At 48.0% G+C, this 13,458-nt stretch overlaps 1 protein-coding gene and 1 long non-coding RNA gene across 20 annotated transcripts in view; both read left to right on the plus strand.

Annotated features, from left to right (window-relative positions):
• GRAMD1B (GRAM domain containing 1B) overlaps window positions 1-13,458 on the plus strand; it is a 179,252-nt gene that overhangs the window by 112,295 nt on the left and 53,499 nt on the right. For 2 of the 18 annotated variants that reach the window (XM_081541422.1, XM_081541423.1), the window contains exon 1: window positions 4,282-4,431. The exons of 15 other annotated variants lie outside the window; for them this stretch is intronic. In XM_081541422.1, coding sequence (XP_081397548.1) covers window positions 4,388-4,431 — 44 coding nt within the window. In that variant the 5' untranslated portion in view covers window positions 4,282-4,387. Of the gene's footprint in view, window positions 1-4,063; window positions 4,432-13,458 lie in introns of those variants that run through there. One more of the 18 variants, XM_081541421.1, reaches the window with a different exon arrangement.
• Window positions 7,921-12,738, plus strand: LOC145526235 (uncharacterized). Of its 2 annotated transcripts, XR_014068792.1 has the most exons (3): window positions 7,921-8,047; window positions 9,260-9,803; window positions 11,035-12,738. It is a non-coding gene; the product is annotated as an uncharacterized LOC145526235 (long non-coding RNA). The 2 variants fall into 2 exon arrangements; XR_014068791.1 differs by lacking the exon at window positions 7,921-8,047 and having other exon boundaries at window positions 9,253-9,803.

Genomic DNA, 13,458 nt, shown 5'->3' on the forward strand with positions numbered 1-13,458 from the left:
AGACCTGAGTCAAGGGACTGAGCATGCATGCATAGCCCATTATTCAACAAATTCAGATTTAGTTAAAATCTTTGAAGTATTTGCTATATTAAAAACTCTTTTGTTTTCCTTGGGGGGTGGGCGTAGGATTCAGAGATAAGACCTTATCTTTATCATCCCTACCTTCCGTTCTTATCAAAACAGCTGTTAAGCACTTGAGATGAACAAGATACTGTGTAGGCACCGACCTTCTTTTTATAGCATGTGATTGAATGGGACTGGATTGAATGGAACCACTTGGTTCAGTTGGATTTGCAGATATGCCTTAACTTCTTTTTCTTCCCTCGATCCCTCCAGGGTGCTCTCTGAAAAGTGCTTTTGATGCTGCACAAGACTCTCAGAAACCATTTTCCTTCAAAAATAGACGCTCATGTGAGTTTTCCATATCTCTGAGGGAAAGGTGTAATTCAGAAAAAGATACCTTACTCTTACCTCAATTTCTTAAAATCATCTAAAAAAAGCAGTTTGGGAATTTAGGCAGCAAATAGTTCAGCCCTTGAAATGTGGAGATTTGAGTCAGGGGTAGGAATTCCATCTGGGGAAGCCCAGTCAGCTTTGTTCCTGTCACTGCCAGCTCTCTGAGGTTCAGCTGGCCTCTTTGGAGTTTGTACTGTGACTTCAGGAAGGATGAGCAGAGCAGTGCAAATCTGTAAACACTATGAGTATGCAAAGGCCCCTTCCCACCTCATGACAAGTCAGTAGCCTTCTATTCATACACAATTAATGGTTGAGAATAGGACTCGGCTAAGGGGGCCTAGGTTTCAGAAACATGCTCTAATGTTCATTAACCTTATACTTTGTTGTTCAAGTTGCTAAGTTGTGTCTGACTATTTGTGACCCTATGGACTGCAGGCTCCTCTGTCCTCCACTGTCTCCTGGAGTTGCTCAGATTCGTGTGCACTGAGTTGGTGATGCTATCTAACCATCTCATTCTCTGTCACCCTCTTCTTTTGTCTTCCGTCTTTCCCAGCATCGGGGTCTTTTCCAATGACTTGGCTCTTCGCATCACTTAGCCAGAGTATTGGAGCTTCAGCATCAGTCCCTCCAATGAATATTCAGGGTTGATTTCCTTTAGGATTGACTGGTTTGATCTCCTTGCAGTCCAAGGGACTCTCAAGAGTTTTCTCCAAAAACACAGTTAGGAAGCATCAATTCTTCAGCGCTCAGCCTTCTTTACAGTCCAACCCTTACATGACTACTGGAAAAACTATAGCTTTGACTAGACGGACCTTTGTCTGATCTCTGCATCTGTCTTTTTAACTCACTGCTGTTGATCTGAATCATGTGGATACTAACACTATCGGGCTATGTAGAGCTGTTTCAGAAGAAAGGTGAAATCTGTGCATTTCATAGTGGAAGAAGCAAAGTCTCCAGAAAGTTAGTATGATTTGTCTAGAGTCACGTAGTGAGTGGAGAAGGTGAGACCAGGGTGTGGGCAGCTTGGCCTCATTAACCCTTTTGTTGCCTATCATCTTAATGGAGGATGGGACAGTCAGTGCAAAGATATTTACTGATACCTCTGTTGTACCTAGTACTCCTACGTGTTGGAGAGACATGAAAGAAATCGCCTACAAGCTTAGGGATATAAAACCAACAGCATGAACAACAAAAGCTACAATTAAATTCTATATTCTGTACTACAGTTATAAGCTCAGAGATGGGGGACATAACCAGCCTCCTCGTACCTTTATTTTATTCTATCATTTTTTTCAACCGTGTACAAGAGGACATACCTATTTTTGGCTTTTGCAGATGAAGAAAATGAGTCTGAGAAGAGGGTAGCTGGGCAACTGAGAGTCACAGAGCCAGAAAGCAGCAAAACATAGCTCTGAATGCAGATTGGACCCCAGAGCCTGAGATCTGTTTCTGGAGTAACAGAAGGGGAGGCGGGTGGTCAGCATTTCAGAAGAAGCCGGACTTGACCAGACAAGTGTAGGCGAGTAGAACTGGGGCAGTGCTTACGGCCCAGGGCATCGCCAGCACACATTTCTTTGGCACTGAAATTCCTTTAGGTAAGTGAGGTGGGAGCCAGACAGTCCAAACCTAGGCACTTCTAGATGCCGTGAGGCTGCTGTTCTCATGACAGATTGCAGATAGAAACAGTCCCGGAAAGACCTTTCTTGATGAGCTGATAGGGCTTGGCAGTCCCAGAATGAGACTTTTTGCCAACAGATGCCCAAGAAGTATTAGCTCCCAGCATGAGTCTGGTGAGGACACAGGTGGCATCGATGGGTCATAATTATTACTCACCTTCAGCATGTTATCCTGTGCAGCTGCAGCAGGCAGACGAAACTCTGCTCTTTAGGGACACCTGAAGAATGAGAACGCATAAACCAATCCTTTGCTACTCAAAAATGTTGGTCCATGGAATAGCAACATGGGCATCACCTGGGAGTTTGTTAGAAGGATCGACTCTCGGGCCCTCCCCTAGACTTAGTACATCAAAATCTGTGGTTTAAGAAGATCCTCAAAGTTTGCGAAACGGTGAGCTGTCACCATTGCTTTTGCTGTTTGTTTTGGTCCAGGTTTTGGATCCCTTTGCTCCTCCCCTCAAAAAATACCAGTGGTACTCTGAATTCTGACAATCATCCTTGGGGTTTTATGGGATTTCAGGTCAGGTGGTCTAGATTCCCAGCTCAGCCTTTGTTGCTGTGGGACCTCCCACCTTTCCAGGGCTCAGCATCCTTTTGTTAGCTGTGATCCTAACAAAACCTATGTAGGTGATTCTTGTGGAAATCAAATGAATTAATGTGAATGAAAGTGCTGTGTAAGTCGTAAATGACTTTCACAGTATTCCATTAAAGTCGTTGTTGAATAGAATACCTCTCATCCGAAGACGGAGAAGGCACTGGCGACCCACTTCAGTACTCTTGCCTGGAAGATCCCATGGACAGAGGAGCCTGGTGGGCTGCTGTCCATGAGGTGGCTAAGAGTCAGACATGACTGAGCGAACTCACTTTCACTTTTCACTTTCTGCATTGGAGAAGGAAAGAGCAACCCACTCCAGTGTTCTTGCCTGGAGAATCCCAGGGACAGCAGAGCCTGGTAGGCTGCCATCTATGGGGTCGCACAGAGTCGTACACGACTGACGCGACTTAGCAGCAGCAGCAGCATCCGAAAGAATATCCATCTGGACTGTTTCAGTACCAGTGTTGCATTCCGGTGAATGTTGTTTCGTCACTCAGTTGTATCCATCTCTTCGTGACGCCATGGACTGTAGGCCACCAGGCTCCTCTGTCCATGGAATTCTCCAGGCAAGAATACTAGAGTGGGTTGCTTCTCCGTGGGATCTTCCCAACCCAGGGATTGAGCCCATACCTCCTGCATTGGCAGGTGGATTCTTTACCACTGAGCCACCAGGGAAGCCTCATTCCAGTGAATGGACAGGAGAAAAAATATATATATATTTTTTTCTTGAAGGTGCCGCTTAGAGTTTGAGATGACCATGCTTTGTCATGGATGTAACTGTTTTACTTGTTAAGGCTCTGACCCACAGGTATCACGGAAGACCGGGGTAGGCTTCCCTGACGAGTTCCTGCCATTTTCTGTGGTCTCCAGTGCCGCTGCCTTCCCTTCCTCTATTCCCAAGGCTCAGGCAATAAGCGCAGCTGTCATCCTTTGAAAGATGCAAGGCACTATTTTGAGCCAGGCACTTGTGTTTTGATTTAGTATCACCTCCTTGATACAGGTTGACCTAATAGGCAACACCTGGGAAATAATTGGTGGCAGCAAAGAGAGCAGAATCTCTCGGGAGCATCAACTTGTGTTTTGTCAGATTGGGGGATGGAGAGGAAATAACGGCGCTCGCCGCCCCAGCGCCCAGTCCTCCAGGGCGGCGTGAATAATTGAGAGCGAGCAAGCTGACTGCACGGAAGAGTTGCTTATGTAAAGCGGCAGGCGGCGGCGGCGGGGTGTGCGCGCGCGTGTCTGCGTGCGTGTGTGCGAGTGTGTCCGCGCGCCGGAGGGGTGCGTGGCTGAGTGTGTCTGTGCGCTGTGCGCGTGCGTGCAGGATCCGGGAACAGCTGTCTTGGGAGGGAGTCCGAAGGAGAGAGAGAAAGGGAGTGAGGGCCGGGAGAGAGGGGCTCGGCGGTGGTTCTGGTTCGACTGCAAGACCACGCCAAATACCGGCCGCAGGGGAGGTGGGGGGGGTAGAAATTGACGGGGAGTCATGCTTACCATTCCAGAGCGGTTGGCAACAGCAGAGAAAGGAAGCTTCCCCAGCTTGTGAGCGCCCTGCCCCCCGCCGTTAGCCACAGGGCCGTGGGATGGTCATGGAGGTGCGTGCCCTCCGGCGCCCCCAGGGCCCCCGCTCCCCGCCCCCGCCCCCCACTGCCCAGTGCATGAATGAATGAGCTCTGCACTGTGCTCCACTACCTTCCCAATGGCTGCCAGGTTAGTGCTCACTCGTGCTGACGCTTGTGTGTGCGTGTGTGTATGTGTCAGTCCATCTTTGTTTCCTCCGCGCATTTTTTTTTTTTTGTAAGGGCGGGCCTATGCCCAGGGGTCGGGTGGGGGCCCCGGGAGCTGGAGCGAGGGCCTGTCTCTGGCTGCCGTGTTGTTTCCAGCTGGCGCAGGCCGCCGGAACCGCCGAGAACACAAACCTTTCCAGGCACAGTAAATCCGGAGTCCATGTTGTTTGCTTCTGTTCTGTGTACGGGGGGGATCCAAAAGCAGCCGGTGTGACATCATGCTGCAGAGATGCCTCATTCCTTTTCCTCCCTGGCTCTTTTCTCTCCCCTTTCCTCACCTTCCTCAGAGTAGCACTGCCTGAGCCGTAGAGCCTGGAGGGGTGGGCCCAGGGCGACTGGAGGGAGAGGTGGGGTTCAGGTTGATGGAGTCCCGTTGGCCAGAGAGACTTATTCGAGGTCCTGTAACTTGGAGAAAAGAGGGCAGAGAATTGCACTCTGGTGTGACCCGGCCAGAGCTTCTGGGGGACGTGTGGACAGGCCATGTGCTCCTTCAGGTCTCCACCCACCGACTTAACTCTGGGGTGCCCCTGGTGGGGGAGAGGTGACCAGAGCAGAGGTGAGGCCACCTTCTCACATACAGACAGATCCTGCTTCTCTGATGGATGGCTCTGGCCAACGGGAGGAGAGGATGAGAAGGCAAGTTGATAGCTTCAGTCTCAGGGAAATAAAAGAATTTGTTTATTCTTTGGCTTAGCCCGCATTTGGCTCAGAGATTTGCCATGTGTTTTCAGAAAATAGATACCCAGTGGCTGGGCCTTACTCCCCCACACCTCCTTGCATTGTTAGTTATTTGCTTGATTTAGGCAAGTGGAGGGTGGGGGAGGACTTGAAGCTCTGTCTCCTCGGAGACTCAGCCAGGGCTGGGGGGAAGGGATCTTCGCTTCTTTACCTTCTCTGACACTTTGCAGCAAACTGCTTCTGTGGACACCCCCTGGCTCCTCCGCTTCCCGCCTCCCTCTCCCAGCTAGCCTGGCGGTGGGCATGCCTTCCTCCTTTGCCTTGGATAGCACTCTGTGGGTTGGAGAAGTTTAGGACCCAGGTGGAAGGAGCTGGCCTTGGAGGAAGGGAAGAGAAAAGGGTGTTTCAGGGAGCTGCCGTGGCAGGAGCATGTCAGTGTCGAGGCCATGGACGGTGGTACCCCACTGGGAGAGAATGAAGGAGTGGGAGCTTCTGTCATCCTACCTGGGAGAAAAGCTCCTCCCTTTCTTGGCCCTACGAATGTCTTCTTCAGGCAGGAGCCAGCTTGCATCCCCTTTCCTCCATCCTGGCCCTACAGATGTCCTGTGCAGGCAGGAGCCAGCTTGCAGCCCCTTACCTCCGCCTCGGAGTTGTCAAGCACAGGTGCCTTGTTGGTGGGACACAGACACACCCTCCTCCCCAGCTTGACAGAGAGGCAGACGCACCACACAGATCTTTCAAGGTCACACACTGTTTGGCCAGGGGTTGCCAGCTGTTTCTGTAAGAGGCCAGAGCGTAGATACTTTGGGCGTTGTGACCCAGGCCGTCTCCGTTGCAATGACTCAACACTACTTTGTACAGCAGAAGCAGCCACAGACACAGAAGGACAAACGTATATGACTGTGTCTCCAATAAAACTTCATTTATGGACTCTGAAATTTCCATTTCATATAATTTTCACACGTCACAAGATATTCTTTTTTTTTTCCCCCAACCATTTAAAGATGTTAAGAACCAGTTTTAGCTCGTGGGTCACACAAAAATGGATGGTGGGCTAGATTTGGCCTTTGGGTCATGATTTGCTGACCTGTGAATTAGTCCTGATTAGAATGGCCTGATGATCACCTGAGACCTCCCTGGGAAAGTGTGAAAGACATGAGCAGCCTTCACCTTGCTCGTTTGCACACACTCACACCCTTCTATATGGTGACAGACGAGAGGGCTGAATGAATTCAGTTTTCCTAGTGACCTCAGACGGAACCTCACTGTTTTGCTCTTGGCCAGCCAGGTGAAACCTAAGCTTTTTTGAAAGTCAGGCAGTTAGGGTCCAAGGAGCAAATGTTTGGAGTAGAAGGAGGAAAGTATTTGCATTTGAGAGCATTGCTGTGGTTTCCGGTCTGACCTGGAGATGCTCATATAAAGGTTCAGAATTGGAGTATAACCTAAGTTGGGCTGAGAGCTGGGTGGATTCTTCATCATCCCACCAGAACTTGAGTTTGTCGAGTAGGGGGAAGGAATGGTGGGTGTGGGGAGTGTCTCTTGTAGGGATACAAGCATACTTTGTGCATGCATGCACTCTCTGTAGCCCCAAGGCTGTAGCCAGAGATACGTAAGAGACCAGTGACTAATTCTAGATTCCTCTGATTCAGAAGATGACTCCAAAAATACATGTTTGCAGTCTCATTTCCAGAGCACATGGAGTGGTGGTTCTGCTTATTCTGAGCTTATCAGAAAACTTTGCTGTTCTACAGCCATTTCTGGGCTCCATAGTTAAAGGGGGATTGAGATGAGCTGGAATTCATTCAGTAGAGCGTGAACCCTATGGCTGAGAGGTGGGCTGGAAAGACTAGCAAATCTGAAGGAGAAAAGGCTGAGGGAGCACAAAAGCCACTTTAAAAGTGCATTTGGAAGAGAAATGTGATTTATTCTACACCTGCCAAGGGGGTAGATACATGGGACCTTTGGTGGGAAGCCACAGGAAACAGATGGAGCTTAAAATAAGTACAGTTGTCCAAAGGCGAAGTGAGTTACATCATCCGTTAATTCTCTCCCTGTCACTTGAGGTAGACTCTAAACAAAGATTAGGTAGAGATGTAGGAGAAATGATTTTTTAAACTTCTAAAAATAGGTTTGAGACCTTAGATTCATTCCATCCAAAGGAGGGAGAATAGGAACAGAGGTGGTGCTGTAGTTATAGAACTGACCTTGAGTCTGGGAAAGCGGAAATAAAAGAAAATGGCATTGAGTGCATTATAGCAAGGTTTTTTTGTTTTGTTGTAATCACAAAGAACTTCCTGATGGTAGCAGGAGAGAATGAGAAGGATCATAGAGGAAAGCCCTGGAATTTTGCACTCTGAATATATTTTCTTTTAAAGAAGGCTACTGACCAGAGCGGACATTCATCTCTCAGTTTCTGTGTTCTTTAAAAATTTCTTCAATTGGCATTCCCTGACAGTCCAGTGATCAGGACTCTGCACGTCCACTGCCATGGCCCAGGTTAGATCCCTGGTCAAGGAGCCAAGATCTTGCAAGCCATGTGGCTCAGCCAAAACCAAAAAAAAATTTTTTTTAATTAAAATTTTACGTGCTTGAAACTTTTTATTGAAAAATAATATACACACAGTCCTGGATGTTCATTGGAAGGACTGATGTTGAAGCTGAAACTCCAATACTTTGGCCACCTCATGCCAAGAGTTGACTCATTGGAAAAGACCCTGATGCTGGGAAGGATTGGGGGCAGGAGGAAAAGGGGACGACAGAGGATGAGATGGCTGGATGGCATCACCAACTCGATGGACATGAGTTTGGGTAACTTTGGGAGTTGGTGATGGACAGGGAGGCCTGGCATGCTGCGATTCATGGTGTCGCAAAGAGTCGGATACGACTGACCGACAGAACTGAACTGAATATGCACACATATGTAGAAAATTGCACATATCACAAGCAGAGAACTTGATAAATTTTTGCAGACTAAACACATATGTGTAACCACCACCAGCTCAAGATACATTTTATTTAAGATTTTTTTTTTTTTAATGTGGACCCTTTTTAAAGTCTTTGTTGAATCTGTTACAACATTGCTTCTGTTGTTTATATTTTGGTTTTTTGGGCCATGAGGCCTGTGGGCTCTTAACTCCCCGACCCGGTATCGAACCTGCACCCCCTGCGTTGGAAGGCGAAGTCCTCAATCTTCCACCAGGCAAGGCCCAGGATACAAAACTGTTGTGAGCATCTGAGAAGCCCCTCCCAATCCCCTTCTGAATATATTTATATGAAGGTGCAGCCTCTCTGGGTGACATAGATGTCTGCCTGCAAATGGGCAGATTGGCTGAGTCTCCTACAGTCTCTTGGTTCTAAAATTTCTATGATCTTACTCGCTTCAGTCTTTTTAGTCGTGTCCGACTCTTTGCAACCCTGTGGACTCCAGCCCACCAGGCTTCTCTGTCCACGGGATTCTCCAGGCAAGAATACTAGAGTGGGTTGCCATGCCCTTGTTCAGGGGATCTTCCCAACCCAGGGATCGAACCTGCATCTCTCGTGTCTCCTGCATTGCAGCAGGTTCTTTACCCACTAAGCCACTTGAGAAGACCAACGTAATGGTTTTTCTTCACCTCTGTTTCTGATTGCTCTCTAGCAGAAAATAAGTCAGAACTGGGTTTGAATCCGTAGGGTCTGGAGGGGTTTAGCCACTTGCTTAGCTCTGACAGCAAGGTTAGGGAGGAGCCACAGGAGGGAAAGATGTGCCGAATGCTGCTCTGCACCCCTGTGCACCTACACTTTGCACACCCCCTGGGCTGCCTGCCTGGTTGGGACTTTCTCCTGACAGCCAACCCTGGCCTCTGGTCCCTATGGTGGCGTGGCCCTGACCAGAGGGAAAGCTGGTGATGCTGAATTAACTAGGGGCCTAGACTGCCTGGTGGCTCAGTTGGTAAAGAATGTGCCTGCAATGAGGAAGACCCGGGTTCAATCCCTGGGTCGGGAAGATCCCCTGAAGAAGGAACTGGCAACCCACTCCAGTATTCTGGCCTGGAAAATACCGTGGACAGAGGAGCCTAGTAGGCTAGAGTCCACAGGGTTGCAAAGAGTCAGACACGACTGAGCAACCAACACACACACACCAGACTGCCTGGATCCGGTTTCTGGATCCTTTGCTGGATTTCGATCTGGGTTCCTCTGTTTGAGAGAACGCTCTGCTCTCAGGAGTTCGCAGTGTGTCTGGTGTATGCTTTTTGTCACCCCCACCCCACTTCTCTGTGGGGGGCTAGGCCACATTCACACTCAATCTTCTCACAGGCTGAAGCTGAAGTGCAGAGAGGAGAGATTTGCTTCCAGATCACACACAGGGAGGGCTTCCCTGATAGCTCAGTTGGTAAATAATCTGCCTGCAATGCAGGAGACCTGGGTTCAATCCCTGGGTTGGGAAGATTCCCTGGAGAAGGGAAAGGCTACCCACTCCAGTATTCTGGCCTGGAGAATTCCATGGACTGTATAGTCCATGGGATCGCAAAGAGTCGGACACAACTGAGAGATCATCACTTCACACACAGGAAGGAGCCAAACCAGGACTGCCTGGCTCCCTTGACAGGTGACTAGGGAAACCGTTTTGATTGACTCCATGTAGCTCAGGGTTAGTTAATTACACGTCTGTCTCTCACAGGTGCTGGATTTCTTAGAGGCAAAGCCTGAGTCCCTCATGACTAGAGCATTATCTGGCTTGGAGTGTGTCTCTTCAGCTGCTAATTGGATGGACGGATGGATGAATAGATGAAGGAACGAATGGATCCTGCACAAGCTCCTTGTAGTTTTAGTAGCAACATTTCTTTTGCAGAGGTTGGGGGTGGGGCCCTTGTGGATCAAACTTATAAGAAGCTAGAAGTTCTATTCAGTTGAATTCCCTGCCTTGTACCGGTGGCTTGTGGTATTGAGGCTTCTGAAATATTTTGAGTGGATTGTACTTATATATGATTGAGATTGATAGTCAAGTGTAAATGTATTAAGTTCCTCTTGTGTATTCAGTATCGTGTTTAATAATGTGTATTTAATCCTTGTGTATATACAAAGAACCACAACACAGTTGCTGTCCTGTGGGGCCCTCAGGGTGAATATGTAAAACACAGTAGGAGACACATACTTAGTAGGTGTTCAGTAATTGCTTGTTTAACGACATCCAGTCAGCAAAGTTAGGTTAATTTCTGAAGACTGTAAAGCTCAGAGATAGCTGGATGGAGAATGATCACCAAGAATCGTGGAGAACTAAGGACCATGGTGCTTAAAACTTTGGAGCTGTTCTAACTTGTATACAGCCACCTAGTGGGTGCTCTCTCCTTGGAAACCTGAAGTGGGAATTGGGTGGCTGTTGTCAGGGCCTCGAAGAGGGAACTCCTGCATCCAGTGGGAGGTAGGATTGCATGACCACTAAGGCTGCTTCCAGACTGCAGACTATCATTATAGATCAATTCAGCCAGCACTGCCTGCAAACCCACAGGACTGTCTCCCAGACTTTAGGTTTGTCCTGCTGTGAATAGCCTCAGAAAGAAAATTGTCCATCATCAGTAAGTGCTTGTGTTTCATTTCAGCATCTTCTGCTTCATGTTAAATCTTTATCCTCCTAGCCCTGTGGAAGTAGGGGCTAGCTGAAGATGTGAATAGCAGCAGTTTGTGTTTTTACTCCTTGTCTTTGCTTCGTGGACAGGACAGAATGTAGAAATAGGATGCAGTGCCTTAGCTGGAAATTCACTCCCTACTTCTAACCCCCTTTTTCCTTCCATAAACAGATTATAGGGACCCCTTTATTTGGGGATGTGCTGCCTTTTTTTTTTTTTAAGCTTCTGTCCCCCATCCTAGTAAGCTAGCTTGTGATCATCCAACAAGCAAGAAACACAGATACACAGAAAGATAAAGGGACTTTTCTCAAGGGTACACGAAACAGCACAGAATTTAAACTCAGACATGTACACTTGTGTCTAGACAAAATGACCAGGCCAGCAAAGTCTGGAAGTGATGTCACATTTTAGTTTTTATGGATCCAGAAATCAGAATAAGAACCAATGGGCTGGTGTTCTCAGAAGGCAGATCTGGGGCAAGCTTGAGAAAGAAATCTCTTAAGGGAGTAGCTGAACAGTGGTTTTTGAAAGAGCTCATTCCTTTATTCATGCAACGCATATGTGTGATCCCATTGAGCTAGAGGCACTGGAGAACCACACAACAGACAAGGCCCCGCCCCCATGGGGTGTTCAGTCCAGTGTAAGCAACTGAATGACAACAACAAAGAAGACAACTTCTACTCTTGATAAGTGCCGTGGAGTGGGGAAATGGAATGATGTGAGGATGACCGCCTGGAGACAGGGAGGGCACAGTAGATGCAGTGGTTCTTCAAGACAGGCTACTCTAGGGAGGAGACATTTGAATTCTGACTTAAAGATTGAAAAGGAATCAAAGTTGAGAACTCTAAGGTGAGAGTTCTGGGGCAGGGGTGAACTTGGTGTGTTTGAGGATCAGAAAGGTCCAAGGAGGCCAGAACAGAGGGAAGGAGAAAGTGGTACAAGAGAAGCTGAGAGAGTAGATAGATCCCTGAGCGTGGATCCCAGGAGTGGATTGCTGGTCATCAAGTCCGTCCCTCCAGAGGGTGAGGACAAGGATACAGAATGGATTTGGTGTAGCCTGTGCACCCTTTGGGTGAAACAATTAATGTCCACTGGTTCTGTAGCATCATCAGTTTTCAAAGGTTATCATCATTTGTTCCTCTTTGAAACGTCCATAGAGATAACTGGAGCTCTGGCTTGTCCCTCAGCTCTCAGGACTCAAACGAACTTACTTTGTTTTTGTAGGAAGGGGGAAAGTGGGTCAGGCTGTTTTGGCATTTCAGGCATGGAGTCCTGGTTCTATTGCAGGCCCTGGTCTCCATGGAAATGAAAAATAGTGTTTGTCATGCCTGTTCCTGGATTGAATTCCAAACTCTGGGCTGAACAGAAGCTTCAGGAAAGCCAGGGAGTGGGGGAGTGGGGTGGATAGAGCCCGCGGCCACTGTGATGAGAAATCTGTCCTCCTTGGCTCTTGTTGAAAAAGCAGGCAACCTTCGCCCAGTCTCTGGCCCTCTCTTCACCCATCACCTCTCTGGACCAGAAACACCAGTAAAAGGGTAACTGATACCCTTCTGCCTTTCTCCTTGGCCAAAGACTTTCCATGGACCTTGCGTTTACATTAATTGGTCAGTTAATAAATTCATCAACAACTGAAGCCACTGCTAAGATCTTCTCCACAAGTAATTTCTTCCAGGCTTAAGTTAACTCCCTAATGAGAATGTATCTAGTATGTACCTGCTGTGTGTGCTCTTTGCAACCCCATAGACTGTAGCCCACCAGGCTCCTCTGTCCTTGGGATTTCCCAGGCAAGAATACCGAAGTGGGTTGCCATTTCCTCCTCCAGGGGACCTTCCTGATCCAGGGATCAAACTCAAGTCTCTTGCATCTGCAAATGGATTCTTTACCACACATCACCTGGGAAGCCCCCATCTAGTATGTACCTAGAAGGCATTAAATTAGACAGCTGGCTGCAGATGTTTTGGATGGGCTCTGTTACCTTTCATTCCTTTTGTAAAATTAAAAAAAAAATTAACTTTCCATAGGTACTTGAACAAGATACGGATGGAAGAATGAGTCAGTGGAAATTATTGGCCATAAAAAGTGCCCTGAATTATCTACACAGTAGCTACAGAGATGGGGACCAATGAGGGACAGAGTGCAGAGAAGGGATGGGGGCTGGGCCATGTGGACCCTTTGAACCAATTTTGGGGTGACCATTGGCCAGATAGTCTGGAGAATTGTCGAGCTTCCGTTTGTAAAGTGTCCCTGCCCTTGGTCTGATCTGGCAACAATCTAGTTCCACCTTCTTGGTTCCAAATTTCAAACAGAACCTGTCCCTGAACACTGTGTCTATTTCACCCAAAGGCCCAACTTGGAAAGCCCCCAGGGCATTTCAGCAAGTTACTAGAACAGAAAAGAGGGAATGAGCTGTTCATCTCTGTCAGAATCTTGGTCTTCCAGCAGTGGAGGGAGACCCATTCTGTGTCACACTCTGAAGTTGAGTTGTATGAACTGTGATGGGAAGGAAGGGCATTATCCTTATTACCCTTGCTGAAATGTAGCGTGATGCTACATCCCGGCCAAAGTGTGGTGTGCTGGGACCAGGCTGAGAGAGACCTGCATAAGTTGAGAAGAGAGCCTCCATGCCATAAGCAAGGCATGCTGTGTATGCTGACTTGCTTCAGTCGTGT

Source organism: Giraffa tippelskirchi, chromosome 11, assembly GCF_054371585.1.
Source record: "Giraffa tippelskirchi isolate mGirTip1 chromosome 11, T2T-mGirTip1v1.2.pri, whole genome shotgun sequence".
NCBI classification, from domain to species: domain Eukaryota; kingdom Metazoa; phylum Chordata; class Mammalia; order Artiodactyla; family Giraffidae; genus Giraffa; species Giraffa tippelskirchi.